Source organism: Xenopus tropicalis, chromosome 4 (assembly GCF_000004195.4).
Source record: "Xenopus tropicalis strain Nigerian chromosome 4, UCB_Xtro_10.0, whole genome shotgun sequence".
Lineage (NCBI taxonomy): Eukaryota > Metazoa > Chordata > Amphibia > Anura > Pipidae > Xenopus > Xenopus tropicalis.
The window spans coordinates 152830097-152850793 of NC_030680.2; the positions used below are offsets into that span (position 1 = coordinate 152830097).

The following is a 20697-nucleotide window of genomic DNA, read 5'->3' on the forward strand; positions in this document are numbered from 1 at the left end:
CCCATATAAAGGCACAAGGCTGCAGGCTGAGTTATACAGGGAACTCTGAGTATCACTCATGTATTATAAGGGATAATGTACCCCCTACTGTAAGTGATAAGGATATTAGCAGTCAGGAGAGTTAGGAGACCCAGCCCCTATATACAAACACACATCCCATTTTCTCCTATTGATTCCGGCTGCCGAGAGGCTTATTGCCCCGTTCCTATTACCCAGGTGCATTACAGAGTCCCGGTGCCCAATCCCAGGGGCCCCGAGTGGAACCTCTAATAGAAAAAGGGAGCAATAAACTTGTCAGGGGCCCAGGAGCCACGGAGCTGCCTCATTGGTTAGTGCCCCCCGGGCAGGGGCTGCTATTAGAGCCGTTAGGGTACATGTGCAGATACCAGCTCATAAATATCCATTTAATCTGTGGGCAGAAGGAGGGTCTCTGGGGCAATAAATTACAACTGATGTTACAGGAGGGGAATTGTCTTGTTTATACCCAAAGAAAACACAATAGAGAATCAATCATTTTGGGTTTGTTGCCTATAGAGACAGAGCTGGGCCGAGCCATAACTGCACCCAAGGTAACATTAGCTGCCCCGGTGCCCCCCTCTTGCCCACTTGTACCCTAGGCAAGTGCCCCTGCTTCCTACCCCTAGTTCTACCCCCCCTCCAGGGAGCCCACACTTACTGCCCCTGTTGCAGCCTGAACCTGTTTGTACACAAAGAAAACTGTCAGTCACAGAAGGGGGCCGGCCAAGCTCTCAGATCAGCAGCTTTGGCTAAAGGGCCCCATTCCCTGTAAGATTTGCTACTCGGCGCGGTCGCCCAGCGAGTGGATCTTCTCCCGATATTCCCACCTATGATATTGGGCCAATCGGATCACTCGGCCCTAGGGCCACACAATTAAAATGGCGGGTATAGGCAGTTGGTTTGGGGGGGCGCACACAATATGTGTTGTTCCCACAATACAAAGCAGCACAATTCCCATTAGGGATTTTGTGACCTAAATGTGACTGAGCGGCCGGATCATTAGAGGGAGATTTACGCCGTTTTCTGATTTACGACTGCGATTACAGCAAAAAGGCCCAATGAGGCGGAACCGACTGAATGTCCCTTATCTCTCGGGGCATTAACGGCGCCTCCATATATCACTGGGGTCTTTATCCCGTCAGCACGGCCATCTGCCCCTCTCTGTGTTTTATTGCCCCTCAGCGCGGCGCTTCCAGCATTGGATTCATAAAGAGCTTTAACTGGAAATAATCTCTTACCTGCCGGGTCTCTATTGTTCTCTGGTTACAGAACTCATTCTAATTGGTTCCAACAACATCTGTGACTGATATTCTCTTGATAATAACCCCCCCCCCCCCCCCATTTTATTCCTCTCTGTCATTAATATTATCTCCCTATCTTACCCCCATCCCCTTATCTCTCCCTCCAGCATCTTTATTATTCTGGGGTAAATACTGTCACCAACTGCCCCAATGTAACACTGTCACTGCTATAGCGCAATAAGCACCCCAAATCCCCCCCTAACTGGCCTTCAGGCTGGGCCCCCTTAGCCCATAACAAGGTTACAGATATATAGAAACATTGGGGTAACAGTCACCCCGCTATAGTTCCAGGGGTACCCAGGGCACAAATAAGCACTCACCCCAAATCTCCCCCTAACTGGCCTTCAGGCTGGGCCCCCTTAGCCCATAACAAGGTTACAGATATATAGAAACATTGGGGTAACAGTCACCCCGCTATAGTTCCAGGGGTACCCAGGGCACAAATAAGCACTCACCCCAAATCCCCCCCTAACTGGCCTTCAGGCTGGGCCCCCTTAGCCCATAACAAGGTTACAGATATATAGAAACATTGGGGTAACAGTCACCCCACTATAGTTCCAGGGGTACCCAGGGCACAAATAAGCACTCACCCCAAATCCCCCCCTAACTGGCCTTCAGGCTGGGCCCCCTTAGCCCATAACAAGGTTACAGATATATAGAAACATTGGGGTAACAGTCACCCGGCTATAGTTCCAGGGGTACCCAGGGCACAAATAAGCTCTCACCCCAAATCCCCCCCTAACTGGCCTTCAGGCTGGGCCCCCTTAGCCCATAACAAGGTTACAGATATATAGAAACATTGGGGTAACAGTCACCCCGCTATAGTTCCAGGGGTACCCAGGGCACAAATAAGCACTCACCCCAAATCCCCCCCTAACTGGCCTTCAGGCTGGGCCCCCTTAGCCCATAACAAGGTTACAGATATATAGAAACATTGGGGTAACAGTCACCCCGCTATAGTTCCAGGGGTACCAAGGGCACAAATAAGCACTCACCCCAAATCCCCCCCTAACTGGCCTTCAGGCTGGGCCCCCTTAGCCCATAACAAGGTTACAGATATATAGAAACATTGGGGTAACAGTCACCCCGCTATAGTTCCAGGGGTACCCAGGGCACAAATAAGCACTCACCCCAAATCCCCCCCTAACTGGCCTTCAGGCTGGGCCCCCTTAGCCCATAACAAGGTTACAGATATATAGAAACATTGGGGTAACAGTCACCCCGCTATAGTTCCAGGGGTACCCAGGGCACAAATAAGCACCCCAAATCCCCCCCTAACTGGCCTTCAGGCTGGGCCCCCTTAGCCCATAACAAGGTTACAGATATATAGAAACATTGGGGTAACAGTCACCCTGCTATAGTTCCAGGGGTACCCAGAGGCCCCCCTAGTTGGTGAGTTGGGGGGGGCCAGGAAGAATCACTCGGTTATTACAGTTTGATTCAATCAGATATTAATGTCCCATTGTTACGGGGAAGTGAATAAAGGGGGGGTATAAATGTGTTCAATCAAGTGTAACGATTACAAGGGGGAGATAATTATTAGAACACAGGAAATGAACATATAGATTAGGGCAATTTGCACACAATCAGCAGCACTAACCCCCCCTGAGGAGGAGTATGGGGGGGGGGCTTCCCTCGTACCCATCAGGCAAAGCACAGGTATAATATCAGGTACTGGGGTGCCAGTGTGGGGTAGAACTGATATTGCCCCACTGGTACATTACTGGGGAAACTGGTTCTGCATTAGGGGTTTGGGGGGTCGGACCCGGCAGTACATTGGGCTCCGGGGTAATTGCCCCAATGGGATTTCTGTGCCGCCATTGGATACTGAGGAAAAGAGAGCAAGAGGCAGTGTCATTGTATTTGTTCATTATTTGCCCTCCTGCTGCAAGTACCCCCCGGGGGCTAACTACAGAGGAAGCGGGGGGCCCAGGAGTGTTGGGGGCCCAGTGAGACCCTAATTAATAAGAGATTTCAATACAACTTGGGGAGAATTGGCCAACTTGGCAATATTTTGGGGCCTAAATTGAATTTGCTGTGGGGCCCAGTAACCTCCAGTTATATCATTGTGCACCTCTATATGTTCTTGGGGTTCCCTTTCCTTATTTGTAAGAAACTCCCCCTTTATCTGATTTAGTCTGCGCCCACTCAGTAGCACTTCTTACCCTCCTGGTCTGTAAATCACCTACCCCATTAGACTGTAAGCTCTGTAGGGCAGGGGTTCTCTTGGGTCTGGCCAGACTGCTGGGGAGACAGCACCCCCAAAGCTGGATAAGCAAATAAATTGAAGAACCCGGCACTCATCGCAACAGGGAACTGCCCCCTAGTGTTTATTGTGTCAAAGTTTCGGGGGGCATATTCCTGACGAAATGCACCTCAAACCACAGGGGCGGCCGTATCTGCCCCCTAAATAATTCAATGACCTCTCATGTATGGGGGGGTCATTCCTCACTAACCCCGCCCCCTTGCGAGATGCTGGGTTGGAAATAAGAATTGGGTCGGATGGGAAGGGATTATTAGGGAGAAGCATTGTGTTTATTTCTGCCGGTACCGGTACCGAGCTATGAGCACTAATACCCAGTCTGACAGCTATTGGGCCGGGTATTGGGCAGGTTGGTAAGTGAGACCCCCCCATAGCTGTTGATGCCGTGCCCCCCAGTAGGTTCTGCATTATTATTATTGACCCAGTGACTGTATCAACCCAATTTGCCCCAGTACTTGGGCGGCCAAACTGGGAAGGATCTGTATTTGGAAACTGGATACTTATTTGTAAGGCCGGGGGGTCGGGGAAGAACCCCCAAATAAGCCCCGGGGGTTATTGTACCTCTATGGGGTCTTAGCCAGAGCGACTCCCCGCAGCCCCCGGGCATTAGATCTCAGTTATTCTGCCCCTGAGTGACAGGGGTATTAGCCGGCCAACTCCCAGTTCCATGGGAAATTCCAATAATTGTCTATAATTTATACCTTATTGCCCTCTATATTCCTTTGGGATTTGCTGCACCAGTGGGGTAACTACTCTGCCCCCCCCTGGGGCAAACTTACCCACCCCCCTGCCCTGACCTCTTAAACCCCTGATCCCTCTCTCCTGTCTCAGAGTCGGAACGGGGAATAATATGTAAAATGGAGGATCAGACCCTGCGGTCCGACCCCCCCTGCCCCCCGGGGCCCCCCAGTAACTGCTGGGTCTGATTCCTCTATAGTTACACCCCTGTTCCCTCCCATGGGACTGTACATGATACAAGGGCAGTTACAGAAATACCCCCTGTTCCTACCCCCCCCCCCCCCCCACACAGCTAAAGAAATGTTATTTTTCCCAAAAATCTCCCCAATACCCAGAGGTGATGTCAGCGCTAGTGTTGCCCCCTGTCTGTCCCCTGCCACCTCGTAGCCCCATCCACATGACGCCACTGCCCGCGCCCACCCCCCTACTCGGAGATAGGCGTTGCTAAGGGCAACCGTAGGCCAAAAATTGCTTTCCTGCTCATTCGCAACCATTAATGTTTGTATATACAGTTTATGTATGTGAGTGTATAGATTGGTAAGTATAGGCTGTGGGTGCTGGGTTTACTGGGAAGGGTTGAACTTGGTGGTCTTTTTTCAACCCTATGTTACTATGTAACCACTTCTGATGAATTTATTGAATGATTTAACAAGAAATTTGGGAAAATTCAGCAAAAATCTGGAGAATTGCATTGGGCGACGGGAGACGGGGGGCAGAAAAGCTAGAATTTCCCAGGAATAAGGTGGGGGGGGGGGCTCTATTTGCAGAAATCACTTGCAATTATTTCCCGAGAAGCCGCAATTACCGGGAATCTGTTCTTCCCCGATTGTCTGGGTGTCGGGCAGATAAGAGCGGGGAGATCGGCGCCGCCGATAGGGACTTATCTCTGCGCAACAGTCGCCAATTTGCTGCTCAGCGCTGACTCCCAATTCAATAGAATTAAACGCAGCGGCGATTAGCGGCCCCATTTTATTTGTGCCGGAAAAACTGATGTTTTGTTAAAGGGCCGGTGACCCCATTTGTGGAGGTTTTTTTTCTATTTATATGCAGAGGATTTACTGCCACTTTATTCTTTCCTGTTAAATGTTCTGGTAATTGGGCCGCGCGGCCGTCTCGCTCGGTGTCAGTCACATTATACAGACTTTGCCCTATGGTCCATTACCTTTAGGGAGAAGACACACTGGGCTACTTAGTAGCAGCTACTTGTCACGGCTACTAATCCCCTGCTATAGACGGTACTGAGAATTGCCCCTGCCATAGACAGTACTAAGAATTGCCCCTGCCATAGAAAGTACTGAGAATTGCCCCTGCCATAGGCAGTACTGAGAATTGCCCCTGCCATAGGCAGTACTGAGAATTGCCCCTGCCATAGACGGTACTGAGAATTGCCCCTGCCATAGACAGTACTGAGAATTGCCCCTGCCATAGACAGTACTAAGAATTGCCCCTGCCATAGAAAGTACTGAGAATTGCCCCTGCCATAGACAGTACTGAGAATTGCCCCTGCCATAGACAATACTGAGAATTGCCCCTGCCAAAGACAGTACTGAGAATTGCCCCTGCCATAGACGGTACTGAGAATTGCCCCTGCCATAGACAGTACTCAGAATTGCCCCTGCCATAGACGGTACTGAGAATTGCCCCTGCCATAGACGGTACTGAGAATTGCCCCTGCCATAGACAGTACTGAGCATTGCCCCTGCCATAGACAATACTGAGAATTGCCCCTGCCATAGACAGTACTGAGAATTGCCCCCGCCATAGACAGTACTGAGAATTGCCCCTGCCATAGACAGTACTGAGAATTGCCCCTGCCATAGACAGTACTGAGAATTGCCCCTGCCATAGACGGTACTGAGAATTGCCCCTGCCATAGACAGTACTGAGAATTGCCCCGCCATAGACGGTACTGAGAATTGCCCCTGCCATAGACGGTACTGAGAATTGCCCCTGCCATAGACGGTACTGAGAATTGCCCCTGCCATAGACGGTACTGAGAATTGCCCCTGCCATAGACAGTACTGAGAATTGCCCCTGCCATAGACAGTACTGAGAATTGCCCCTGCCATAGACAGTACTGAGAATTGCCCCTGCCATAGACAGTACTGAGAATTGCCCCTGCCATAGACAGTACTGAGAATTGCCCCTGCCATAGACAGTACTGAGAATTGCCCCTGCCATAGACAGTACTGAGAATTGCCCCTGCTAAACTCACATAGAGACAATTATCAGTAAATGATCAGCATTGTCTGTTTCTGTAGCCGTGACGAGTAGCTGCTACTAAGTAGCCCTGTGTGGCTTCCCCCTTAGGCTTTTGGTGGGTTCTGGGAGTTGTAGTACAACATTATCTAAAGCATACCCCCCAACTGTCCCGCTTTAAGTGGGACAGTCCCGCTTTCTATAGCGCGTCCCGCTGTCCCGGATAGTTCCCTGAATGTCCCGCATTTTCGTAATAGATTACGGAAATGCGGGACATTCATAGAAGGATCCGTGACAGCGGGATGAGCGCTCCGACTCCTTGCGCTGCTTCTCTCCTGTGGCTCCTTCTCCGGCGGTCCCAGGTCCTTTTATAAGGTTGCGCCCGTGCGTAATGACGTCACACCCACGGGGCGCAACCTTATAAAAGGACCTGGGACCGCCGGAGAAGGAGCCGCATAAGAAGAGAAGCAGCGCAAGGAGTCGGAGCGCGTATGGGGGGCTCTGTGTATGGGGGGCACTGTGTATGGGGGCACTGTGTATGGGGGGCTCTGTGTATGGGGGGCACTGTGTATAAAGGGTACTGTGTATGGGGGGCTCTGTGTATGGGGGGCACTGTGTATAAAGGGTACTGTGTATGGGGGGACACACTCCTGTGTATGATCTCTCTCTTCAAGTGACAGTGAGGTATGGGGGGGCAAGTAAACAGTGCCAGGATGTGGGGGCAGTACTGTGAGTAATGGCGGGGCGGCCAGTGACAGTGCAGCATCAATGGGGGCTAGGCAGTTCCGCAGTGAGCTAGTCTGCGGGTGGCGGTGGATAGTGACCAGTGAGTATTTGTCGGCAGCAAGAACACAGTAGTCCTCATGGGTATTGGCGGGTGTCGCGAATCAAGTGACAATGAGTATGGCGGGCCGGCAGTAACATTGAGTTATGGGGGCCAGTAACATTGAGTAATGGGGGGAGGCAGTGACAGTGAGTTATGGCAGGGTTGCAGTCAACAGTGAGTATTGCGGGGGCTAGTAACATGTCGAGTATGGGGGCCAGTAAACAGCTGAGTATGACGGGGGCCAGTAACAGTGAGTTATTGGGGGGCAGTAAACAGTTGAGTATGGAGGGGGCAAGCTAACTGAGTATGGGCGGGCGAGTGACAGTGAGTAGGGGCAGTAACAGGGAGTATGGCAGGGGGGCCAAGAACAGTGAGTCATGGGGGGCAGCTAACACGTGTGGTATGCGGGCGCGAGTAAGCCAGTGAGTATGAGGCGGCTATAGTAAATCACGGAAGTATGGGGGCTGGCCAGTAACAAGGAGTAGTGGGGAGGCAGTAACAGTGAGTACTGGGCGGCCAAGCTAACGTAGTTCATGGGGGTAGGCAGTTATACAGTGAGTATGGGGGGCCAAGTGACAGGAGATAATGGGGGCCGAGTAAACATCGTGATATGGCGGGAGGCATAACAGTGAGTATGGGGCGGCGGGGCCAGTGACAGTGAGTATGGCGGGCGAACAAAGTATACAAGTGAGTATGAGGGGGGGCCCAAGTCCAACAGTGAGTAGTGGGGCGCCATCAGTAACAGTGGAGTATGGGGCGGCAGTAACCAGTGAGTACTGGGGCGGCAGAGTAACAGTGAGTATGAGGGAGGGGCGAACAGTGAGTATGGGCACCAAGTAAACAGTAGTATGAGGAGGCAGAACAGTGAGTATGGGTGGTGGCTCTATGACAGTGAGATGGGGGCAGTGCACCAGCTGAGTATGGGCAGGGCCAGTTGACAGCGAGTATGGGGGGGGCTCCTCCATTATAAAACAGTACTACTGGCCGCAAAGCGGGGCAGTACAGTAGAGTGGATGGCGGGGGCCCATACGTAACAGTGAGTATGGAGCATTGAGCTACACCAGTGAGTCAATCGGGTGGCAGTGACAGATCTGAGTATGGGAGTGGCAGTCGACAGTGAGTATCGGATGGCAGGTCGGCATAAACACGTGAGTATGCGGGGGGCAGTAACAGTGAGTAATGCGACAGGGCGGCGTTGTAGTAACAAGCTGGAGTATGCGGCGGGGGCCCCGGTAACAGTGAGCTATGGGGGTCGATCTGTAACAAGTGAAGTTATTCGGGGCAGGCGCAGTAACAGGAAGTATGGGGGGCAAGTAACAGGAGCATGGGGCAGTAACAGTGAGTATGGGGGGCCACGCCCTACGTAACGCATGAGTATAGCAGGCGGAGGCGTAACAGTGAGTATGGGGGGGCTAGTAACAGTGAGTACTGGGGCCCAGTAAACACCGTGAGTATGGGGGGGGCGCAGTGACAGTGAGTAGGGGCGGCAGTGACAGCGCTGAGCATGGGGGGGGCAGTGACACGTGAGTATGGGGCCAGTGACAGTGAGTACTGGGGGGCAGTCAACAGTGGATATGGTCTGGTCGGGCAGTGAACAGTGATGGTATGGTAAGGGCAGTAACCAGTGAGTATGGGGGCGTAGTAACAGTGAGTATGGGGGGCAGTAACAGTGGAGCTAATGGGGGCATAACATTGGAGTATGGGGGGGGCATTCACAGTGAGATGGGGGGCAGTAACAGTGAGTATGGGGGAAGGGCTACAGTAACAGTAAGTATGGGCGGCAGTAACACGTGGTTATGCGGAGGGGCAGTAACAGTGAGATATGCGCGGCGGCACAGTAACAGATGGATAGGGCGGGGGCAGACGGAGTATGCGGGCAGCCAGTGACAGTGAGTGATGGACCGGCAGTAACCAGCTGAGCTATGCGCGGAAGGCTCAGGTAACAGTGAGTATGGGGGCAGTAAATCCAACGAAGCAGTATGGGCGGGCCACGTAACAGGTGAGACTATGCTGGGCGGCATAACAGTGAGTGGGGGGGCCAAGCTAGTAACAGTGAGTATGTGGGGCAGTAACACGTGAGTATGGGCGCAGTACACAGTTGAGTATGGCGGACGGCCTAACAGTGGATATGCGGGGGAGGCAATCAAAAACCCGTGAAGTATGCGGCGGCAGTGACACGTGAGTAATGCTGGGCAGTTAACAGTGATATGGGGGTCGGCAGTAAACAGTGCAGTATGGGGAGCAAGTAACAGTGCAGTTATGGGGGCGGGGACAGGTGACAAGAGTGAGTTATAGCGAGGACAGACAGAAGCGGCAAGTACGGGGAACAGGAAACATAGGCAAGTCAACAAACGTGAGTATGTGGGGCAAGTGACAGTCGAGGTAGGGGGGCATTCGACAGTTATATGGGGGGCAGGCAGTGACAGTGAGGTATTGGGGGGGGCAGTCGACATAGAGTATGGGGGGGCCAGTGACATCGTGATGTATGGGGGGCAGTGGACCGTCTGAGTCATGGGGCAAGTCTAGTAACAGTGATCGTATGGGTACGCATACGTGACAGTGAGTATGGCCGCTAGCCAATGTAACAGTAGAGTATGGGGAGGGCAGAGAATGACAGTGCAGTATGGCACGGGGCCAGTGACCAGTGAGCAATATGGAGCGGGCAGTGACGTGAGATACTGGCGGGAGGCAGTGACAGTGAGTATAGCTCGGGGGCAGTAATCAGGTGAGTAAACTTGGAGGGGGCGGCGGAGTGACAGTTGAGTATGGGCTGCGTGCAAGTGACAAGTAGAGCCTATGGGGGGGCAGTACCAGTGACGCTACGGGGGAGGCAGTGAACTCGGGCAGTATGGGGCGCGCACTACATACGTCGAGAGTATCGGGGCGGCCAGGGACAGCTGAGTATCCGGACGGGGGCGAGGCGACAAGGACGAGTTCTGAGTATGGGGCAGGCAGCTAACATGCTGAGATATGGGGGCGGTAAGGATGTGACAGTGCGAGCCTCATGGCCGGCATAAACACGTAGTATGGGGGGCAGTAACATGACATGGGGGGCGCTCAGTGACAGAGCTGAGTATGGGACTGGCGGCAGTTAACACGTGAGTATGCGGATGGCAAGTAACAGTGAGTATGTGGGGCTCAGTAACAGCTGAGTATGGTGGGAGGCAGTAACAGTGGAGTATCGGGCGGCAGGTAACAGTGCAGTATTGGGGCAGGCAGAGAACTGAGTATGGGGGGCAGTGACAGGTGAGTATGCTGGGGGCAGATCAACAGTGAGTATGGGGGCCGCTCAGCCCAGGTAACAGGTGGAGTATGGGGGGGCCATAAACAGGTGAGTATGGTGGCACGCATAAAACAAAGTAGTAGGGGGGCCTTGACAGTAACACTCGGCAGTATGAGGGCGGCTAGTAACAAGATGAGCTATGGGATAACTCGCATAGTAACATGAGACTATATTGGGGCGCATCCTTGAGTAACAGTGCGAGTATGCGGAGGCCGGCACCAGTAACACAGTGAAGCTGATTCTCGCGGGGGCATAGTGACATTGTCGAGTAGGGGCGGCAGTAACAGTGCAAGCTCATGGCGGCGTCACATCAGCTGAGTTAATGGGGGGCGGGGCAGCTACAGCTGATGTAATGGGCGGCGCAACTGGCAGATAACACAGTGAGTTGCTAGGGGCAAAGTGACAGCTCTGAGTATGCTCTGGGCATCCAGCAGACACCAGTGACACGTGAGTATCGCTTTGGGCGGCAAATAGATTCCATGTACACGCTTGAGATATGGGGGGCGGCCGACATAACACCATACACCTAGTGACAGCGAGTACACTGCGAGTGCGGCCATCCGACTAGTGACACGAATGAGTATCGGGGTGCAGTGACAGACTGAATATGGGGATGCAGTAACAGCTTGAGTACTGCGGTGGCCATCGTGACAGTGAGCTATGGGGGCAAAGCAAAACATACCTACCCAAAAAGTCAACAGTGAGTATATGGAGGAAAGAGCACAAGAACTGACAAATTGAGCTCCACTGGCGGCAGGGCAGTAGACAGTGAGCTATGGCTCGCGGGACATGCTCGCTCGCACTGTAGACAGTCTGCAAGTACTGCTGAGTAGGGCCGAACAGATGACACAACGTGAGATCATGGCCGCGCGCTACCCTCATCAGCACACGTTGACACGTGAGGGTATCGGCGAGACACGGAGCAGTCAATCAGTGTAGCTATGGCCATACAACACTTCTCTCACGCGCGGGGGCGGGGCGTGCATCCGTAGCAATCACAGCTTCAGCTGACAGGGCGAGTTATGTCGGACGCCCACACGTGACAGATGTCAGCGTCCATGGGAGCGACGATGCACTCATCAGTAATACACTGTGAGTATTGATCGGCAGCATCTCGGCAGTGACTGTGAGTCAATGCGGGGGCCAAAGTGATCAGTCGCAAGTCAGGGCGGGGCGAGTGACAGTGAGTCATGTGCCGCTGCGACAGTAACACGTCACTGCAGTCTGGGGGGGCGCTCCAAGTAACCATGAAGTACAGGACGGGGGCCTCCGCATCGTCGACACGTGAGAAATACTGATGGCGGACAGGGACAGTAGTATGGCTAGGCGGGCGCAGTGACACTAGTGAAGTCTATATGGGGTCCTGGCACGTCGCCTAACAGTGACATGCAGTGTACTGGAGGGGCCTTGTATCAAGTCAAACACTGTGAGTTATTGGGAGCGGGCGGGGAACAAAGTGACAGTGAGTAATGAGGAGGGCACCTCAGCTGGACAGTGAGATGGGGCACGGGCCCAGTGACAGTGAGTATGGGCGCAGTGACAGTGACCAGCGTGAGGCAGGTGCCACACTAGCTAACAGAGTGAGCTATGGGGGGCGGCGGGAGTGCACAGGTGAGTAATGGGCTTCCGCAGTGACAGGAGTACTGGGCGAACGGCAGTGGACAGTGGTGATGGGGCCAGTAATCACGTGAGTTATGGAGGGCAAGGCCGACGAGTAAAGTGACAGTGAGTATGGGGGCGCTAGTACACGCTGAGTATGGGGGCCCGCCACCAGTGACAGTGGCAGTATGAGCCCCAGGCGGCAGTGGAACCAGTGAGTATGGGGGGCCAGTGAACAGTGAGTATGGTGGCGGCAGTGACAAGTTGAGTATGGGGGCAGTGACAGTGAGTTATGGGGGCCGAGTAACAGTGAGTATTGGCGAGGCAAGTAACGCTGAAGTATGGGGCTGTGACTTGAGTATGGCGCTGCGAGGCAAGGACAGTGAGTAATGGGGGGGCAGTAAACACAGTGAGTATGGGGGGGACAAAAAGTAACAGTGAGTATGGGGGGCAGAACAGTGAGATATGGGGGGGCAGTAACAGTGAGTACTGGGGAGAGTAACAGTGGAGTCTATGGGGCAGTTAACAGTGAAGTATGGGGGCGAGTAACCAGTGCAGTAATGCGGCCAGTAACAGTGAGTATGGGGGGGCGAGTTAGCTAACAGTGAGTATGGGCGGGAGGCAGTAACAGTGAGTATGGGGACGGCGAGCTAACAGTGGAGTCTATGGGGGCAGTAAACAGTGATATGGCGGGGCAAGTAACAGTGAGTATGGAGGGGGCAGTGACATGAGTATGCCGGGCAGTGACAGTGAGTATGGGGGGGCATAGAAACAGTGAGATGGGGGGCATAGACAGTGAGTATGGGGGGCGAGTAACAGCTGAGTATGGGGGGGGCAGTAACATGAGTATGGGGGCAAGTAACCACGTGCCAGTATATGGGGGGGCAGTGACAGTGAGTATGTGGGCAGGGCCAAACTAAAAACTGTAGTTAACGGGGACTGAATCAGGGTTGCGGGGTTGTTTCTGCTGTAAGGAAATGGAAGGACACTTGCGTTGTGTGTGGGAGTGGGGGCTGGGGGCAGATTATTTCTATATTAAATACATTAGTAGGGAAGGGTTTTTTGACTTGTTATGACCCAATTGACCCAGGTAACTATATTCTGACAGAACAGTATAAGGAACCCATGTAACAAACTTGCCCTACGGGGGGGAGGGCGGGGGGCGGCATTGCTATTTTTATCCAGTGAAGGAAACTGAGTTTGCCCCTGGTTGTGCCACTAATGCCCCACAGTCACGTGTGTTTGTGCCCCGCAGGCACTTGTACTTATCCTTCAGGGAGATGTTTCGTAGGTTTTTTTCCTGTTGAGCTTTAAATTAATCTTCTTATCTCCCCAAAACATTAATCCCCCCCCTCCATTCCCCCCCGCCATTCCCCCCCCCGCCATTCCCCCCCCGCCATTCCCCCCCGCCATTTCCCCCCCCGCCATTCCCCCCCCGCCATTCCCCCCCGCGCCATCTTCCCCCCCGCCATTCCCCCCCATGGCCATCCCCCCCCCGCCATTCCCCCCCCCGCCATTCCCCCCCCCGCCATTCCCCCCCCGCCATTCCCCCCGCGCCATTCCCCCGCGCATTCCCCCCGCCGCATTCCCCCGTCCCAATCCCCCCGCGCCATTCCCCCCGGCTGCCGGTCTGTATGTGAGGGAAACTGAGAATTAACAGAAAATAAACCCGAGTCTCTTAGAGACAGAAGGAATTGAACGTCAGTCTTCCTTAGATCTCATTAACTTTCCCTTCTTCTCTAAATTCCATTATTCCTGCACCTTCTCCTTCTTCCCATGTCCGTCACTACATGTCTGGGCTCCATCCTCCTCCTCCCCCTGTACTTCTCCTACTTACTGACCCTCCTACTTACTGACCCTCCTACTTACTGACCCTCCTACTAACTGACCCTCCTACTAACTGACCCTCCTACTAACTGACCCTCCTACTTACTGACCCTCCTACTTACTGACCCTCCTACTAACTGACCCTCCTACTTACTGACCCTCCTACTAACTGACCCTCCTACTAACTGACCCTCCTACTTACTGACCCTCCTACTTACTGACCCTCCTACTTACTGACCCTCCTACTAACTGACACTCCTACTTACTGACCCTCCTACTAACTGACCCTCCTACTAACTGACCCTCCTACTAACTGACCCTCCTACTTACTGACCCTCCTACTTACTGACCCTCCTACTTACTGACCCTCCTACTAACTGACCCTCCTACTAACTGACCCTCCTACTAACTGCCTCTCCTGCTCTGTCCTCCCCTTCTTCCCCTCAGCCCAGCCCCCTGCTGTAGTACATTCAAGCCCCCAACTCCTGAGCTTTCTACAACTTCTCCTGAACTCCCCTTCATTATTATTATGGTCTCGGCCCTCTCCTGTCTCTCCTGAGCTCTAACTTCTCCCTCCTTTGCACTCCTTACTTCTCCTGACCTCTGTCTCCTTCATCCTCTCCTGAACACCAACCATGAATGACTGAACTGTCATTCTCTAATTCTCTTGAACTGTATCATCTCAAACATCTCTTAGGGTTTGTGTTCCTCCAATTGCTTAGAGTTCTGCCCCATTTTATTCTCTTCAACTCTGTCCTTTCTTGTTGGTTCTGACCTTAATTCCCAACATTTCCCTCGCTTCTCTCCTACCTCTTTACAGCTCTGCATATTCTTCTCCCAAATTTTCCTTTCCTGAACTCTTTACTCTTCTGCTTCACCTGTTTCTGTTCAACTGTGTCTCATTTTATCTCTCCTGAACTCTATCCTTTCCTACTTTGTGTCTTTCCCTAATGTCCCTAATCATTCCCTCTTCCACCTCTACTCAGATCTGCCTGGCCTTTGCCTTTGCCAGTTTTCTCCTACATCCTCTGACCTCTCGCCTCTCTCACAACTTGTCCTGTTCTGCATTAGCTGTAATTCTGTGTTCCTATGTCTAAGCTTGTCCCAGCTTCTGAGCTGCTCCCGACTTCCTTGAAGCTGCCCCTGAGCTGTCCCTCTCGAGCTGTACCTCTCCCACCCGAGCTGTCCCTCTCCCACCGAGCTTCCCTACCACCCGAGCTGTACCTCTCCCACCCGACCTCTCCCACCCGAGCTGTACCTTCCCACCCGAGCTGTACCTCTGTGCCCCACCCGAGCTGTACCTCTCCCACCCGAGCTGTCCCTCTCCCACCCGAGCTTTCCTCTGACCTCTCCCACCGAGCTGTACCTCTCCCACCCGAGCTGGAGCTGTCCCTCTCCACGAGCTGACCCGAGCTGTACCTTAGCTGTCACCCGAGCTGTCCCTCTCCCACCCGAGCTGTACCTCTCCCACCCGAGCTGTCCCTCTCCCACCCGAGCTGTCCCTCTCCCACCCGAGCTGTAGTGCCACCCCCCCCTCTACCTCTCCCACCCGAGCTGTACCTCTCCCACCCGAGCTGTCCCTCTCCCACCCGAGCTGTCCCTCTCCCACCCGAGCTGTACCTCTCCCACCCGAGCTGTACCTCTCCCACCCATTTATCTGGGTCAGGGGAAATTCTGGGGGGGCTCTGGTTCCGATGCATATGATTCTGTAAATCTCAGGCACAGATTTATACAACACTGCAGACTGTGCTGTTAATGATAAATGACTTTGGCACCAAATAGTGTTTTTAAAATTTTTCAGGTCAATATTTAACGGTATAGCCAAGCTCCGCCCCTCACATTCAGCCCTCGGCCCCCTGGGAAAGCGCCTTTCTAACCCTAGTTACGTAAGGAAGAGCCGCGAAGCTGCTGTCCACGTGGACTGGTGCTGAAATCTCTCGTCTGGCTGCCAGGCACTGCCACCCCAAGCACAGAGACATGGCGACCAACGGAACTAAAGTCGCCGATGGACAGATCTCGACAGAAGTGAGCGAGGCCCCCGTTACCAACGACAAACCCAAGACCCTGGTGGTGAAGGTTCAGAAAAAGAAAACAGAAGAAGTGGAAAGAGACACCTGGAAAGGGAGGTTTGACTTCCTGATGTCCTGTGTGGGTTACGCCATCGGGCTCGGGAATGTGTGGCGCTTCCCCTATCTCTGCGGCAAGAACGGCGGCGGTAAGTTCCTCCTCCCATTATATTTCCCATCATGCTTTGGTTCTGACCCCTTGTTTATTCTTCAACCAACAAATGTATTTGTAGCTGTAATATTGGTGTGTAGGCGTCATCTCAGTGCCTTGTGCCTGAGTCTGAGCTTTCAGCCAGCGCTACACATTAGAACTGCTTTCAGCTAACCTATTGTTTCTCCTACTCCCATGTAACTGGAGGAGTCCCAAGCCGGACTTGGATTTCTTACTATTGAGTGCTATTCTGATACCTACTGGGAGCTGCTATCTTGCTCCCTTCCCATTGTTCTGCTGATCGGCTGCTGGGGGTGAGGGGGGGGGGGATATCACTCCAACTTGCAGCGCAGCAGTAAAGTGTGCCTGAGTCTGGGCTTTCAGCCAGTGCTACACATTAGAACTGCTTTCAGCTAACCTATTGTTTCTCTTACTCCCATGTAACTGGAGGAGTCCCAAGCCGGACTTGGATTTCTTACTATTGAGTGCTATTCTGATACCTACTGGGAGCTGCTATCTTGCTCCCTTCCCATTGTTCTGCTGATTGGCTGCTGGGGGTGAGGGGGGGGGGATATCACTCCAACTTGCAGCGCAGCAGTAAAGTGTGAGTGAAGTTTATCAGAGCACAGGTCACATGGCTGTGGCACCCTGGGAAATGAAGAATATGCCAGGGTGCCAGGGTGGGTAGGAGCAGGGTGCCAGGGTGGGTATGAGCAGGGTGCCAGGGTGGGTATGAGCAGGGTGCCAGGGTGGGTATGAGCAGGGTGCAAGAGTGGGTATGAGCAGGGTGCCTGGGTGGGTATGAGCAGGGTGCCAGGGTGGGTATGAGCAGGGTGCCAGCTGTGCCAGGGTGGAGCTGTGGCAGAGTGACCCTAACAGTATATGAGGAAAATGATAGAGAAGGAGGAGGTGGAAGAACTGTAAATGCCCAGCGGGGGGAGAGAAGGAATAAACCATTTGTGTAGGGAGGGGGTAACAAACTACCAGGGGCAGACAAACGGTTTTCAGCTTGTTCAGATGGGGGAATTACCCCAATAAGCAGTATATAGAGGCTGCAATGTATCGGTGTGTATAACAGTATATAGCGGGGGGTTACACAGATGGGGACTTACCCCAATAAGCAGTATATAGAGGCTGCAATGTATCGGTGTGTATAACAGTATATAGCGGGGGGTTACACAGATGGGGAATTACCCCAATAAGCAGTATATAGAGGCTGCAATGTATCGGTGTGTATAACAGTATATAGCGGGGGGTTACACAGATGGGGGAATTACCCCAATAAGCAGTATATAGAGGCTGCAATGTATCGGTGTGTATAACAGTATATAGCGGGGGGTTACACAGATGGGGGAATTACCCCAATAAGCAGTATATAGAGGCTGCAATGTATCGGTGTGTATAACAGTATATAGCAGGGGTTACACAGATGGGGGAATTACCCCAATAAGCAGTATATAGAGGCTGCAATGTATCGGTGTGTATAACAGTATTATAGGGGGGTTATATCGTATAACAGTATATAGCGGGGGTTACACAGATGGGGAATTACCCCAATAAGCAGTATATAGAGGCTGCAATGTATCGGTGTGTATAACAGTATATAGCAGGGGTTACACAGATGGGGATTACCCCCAATAAGCAGTATATAGGGCTGCAATGTATCGGTGTGTATAAACAGTATATAGCGGGGGGTTACACAGATGGGGACTTACCCCAATAAGCAGTATATAGAGGCTGCAATGTATCGGTGTGTATAACAGTATATAGCAGGGGGGTTACACAGATGGGGACTTACCCCAATAAGCAGTATATAGAGGCTGCAATGTATCGGTGTGATATAACAGTATATAGGCGGGGGGTTACACAATGGGGAATTACCCCAATAAGCCAGTATATAGAGGGCTGCAATGTATCGGTGTGATAACAGTATATAGCGGGGGGTTACACAGATGGGGAACTTACCCCCAATAAGCAGTATATAGAGGCTGCAATGTATCGGTGTGTATAACAGTATATAGCGGGGGGGTTACACAGATGGGGGAATTACCCCAATAAGCAGTATATAGAGGCTGCAATGTATCGGTGTGTATAACAGTATTATAGCGGGGGGTTACACAGATGGGGGAATTACCCCAATAAGCAGTATATAGAGGCTGCAATGTATCGGTGTGTATAACAGTATATAGCGGGGGGTTACACAGATGGGGGAATTACCCCAATAAGCAGTATATAGAGGCTGCAATGTATCGGTGTGTATAACAGTATATAGTGGGGGGTTACACAGATGGGGAATTACCCCCAATAAGCAGTATATAGAGGCTGCAATGTATCGGTGTGTATAACAGTATATAGCAGGGGGTTACACAGATGGGGAATTACCCCAATAAGCAGTATATAGAGGCTGCAATGTATCGGTGTGTATAACAGTATATAGCGGGGGGTTACACAGATGGGGAATTACCCCAATAAGCAGTATATAGAGGCTGCAATGTATCGGTGTGTATAACAGTATATAGCAGGGGGTTACACAGATGGGGGAATTACCCTTAAAGGGGATGTTCACCTTGAAATAAAATTTAATTATGACATAGAGAGGGCTATTCTGAGACACTTTGCAATTGGTCTTCATTTCTCATTATTTCCAGTCTTTAAAATATTTAGCTTTTTGTTCAGCAGCTCTTCAGTCATAAATTTTAGCAGCTCTGCGGTTGCTATGATCCAATTTAACCTAGCAACCAGGCAGTGGTTTTAAAACAAGACAGAGATATAAGGATTGACGGCTTAAACAGAAACATAATTCATAAAAGGTACTAATAACAATAAAACTGGAGCCTCGCAGAGCAATAGGGTTTGGCTGCCGGGGTCACTGACCCCCATTTGGAAGCTGCAGAGTCAGAAGAAGAAGGGAAATAAATAAAAAACTATAACAAATAATGAAGACCAATTGCAAAGTTGCTAGGAATAGGCCATTCTATAACTAAAATTTAATCTGAAGGTGACCCCCCTATAACGAGCTCAGCTATACTCTATAATATATATAATATATAATCTATATACACTGCTATATACAATCCAGATATTGAATGTTGGCAAATCATTTTAACCTATTAAGTCCTATTAAGAATTTTCCACTTTGATTAATCGTATTAACCGGCACTGAGCTGAGAAATACGTTCCAACTGCCCCTGTGAGCTCTGCACTTCTGCCCAAGGTCATTGCAATTGCCCCCCCCCACCCCCTTATAATTTAAGGTATAAAATCACATTGATTTTAATTTATCCATATAGTGGATTTTATCCCTGGGACTCTGATAAGCGAATATTGAGTCTTGTGTCCCCGGTGGGTTCAGTTATGGGCACCGCAGCCGGGGCTTGTGGGTCATGGAAACAGCCATGAAGGGCTTTTGATTATACAGCAATTACACTCTCATATAGTGTGTTACATAATCCTACTAATTGTGCCATAGTTTTATGGTATCTCTCTGTACAGGCTATGGGCAAACTTAGGGGGCTGTTCCTGCTGAATTGTGCTTAGTACAGGGGGAATCCCTATGTGCCATAGTTTTATGGTATCTCTCTGTACAGGCTATGGGCAAACTTAGGGGGCTGTTCCTGCTGAATTGTGCTTAGTACAGGGGAATCCCTATGTGCCATAGTTTTATGGTATCTCTCTGTACAGGCTATGGGCAAAACTTAGGGGGCTGTTCCTGCTGAATTGTGCCTTAGTACAGGGGAATCCCTATGTGCCATAGTTTTATGGTATCTCTCTGTACAGGCTATGGGCAAACTTTAGGGGGCTGTTCCTGCTTGAATGGTGCTTAGTACAGGGGAATCCCTATTGTTGCCATAGTTTTATGGTATCTCTCTGTACAGGCTATGGGCAAAACTTAGGGGCTGTTCCTGCTGAATTGTGCTAGTACAGGGGAATCCCTATGTGCCATAGTTTTATGGTATCTCTCTGTACAGGCTATGGGCAAACTAGGGGGCTGTTCCTGCTGAATTGTGCTTAGTACAGGGGGATCCCTATGTGCCATAGTTTTATGGTATCTCTCTGTACAGGCTATGGGCCAAACTTAGGGGGCTGTTCCTGCCTGAATTGTGCTTAGTACAGGGGGATCCCTATGTGCCATAGTTTTATGGTATCTCTCTGTACAGGCTATGAGGCAAACTTAGGGGGCTGTTCCTGCTGAATTGTGCTTAGTATAGGGGAATCCCTATGTTGCCATAGTTTTATGGTATCTCTCTGTACAGGCTATGGGCAACTTAGGGGGCTGTTCCTGCTGAATTGTGCTTAGTACAGGGGGAATCCCTATGTGCCCATAGTTTTATGGTATCTCTCTGTACAGGCTATTGAGCAAACTTAGGGGGGCTGTTCCTGCTGAATTGTGCTTAGTACAGGGGAATCCCTATGTGCCCATAGTTTT

General features: G+C 51.5%; 1 protein-coding gene across 1 annotated transcript in view; it reads left to right on the forward strand.

The window, feature by feature from the left end:
- Positions 1-20697, forward strand: part of LOC100127682 (uncharacterized loc100127682) — a gene marked incomplete at its 3' end in the record, with an annotated part of 86348 nt that overhangs the window by 26507 nt on the left and 39144 nt on the right. The window contains 1 exon segment of the mRNA NM_001113022.1: positions 15856-16269. Within this exon segment, the coding sequence (NP_001106493.1) occupies positions 16032-16269 (238 nt within the window). The 5' untranslated portion in view covers positions 15856-16031.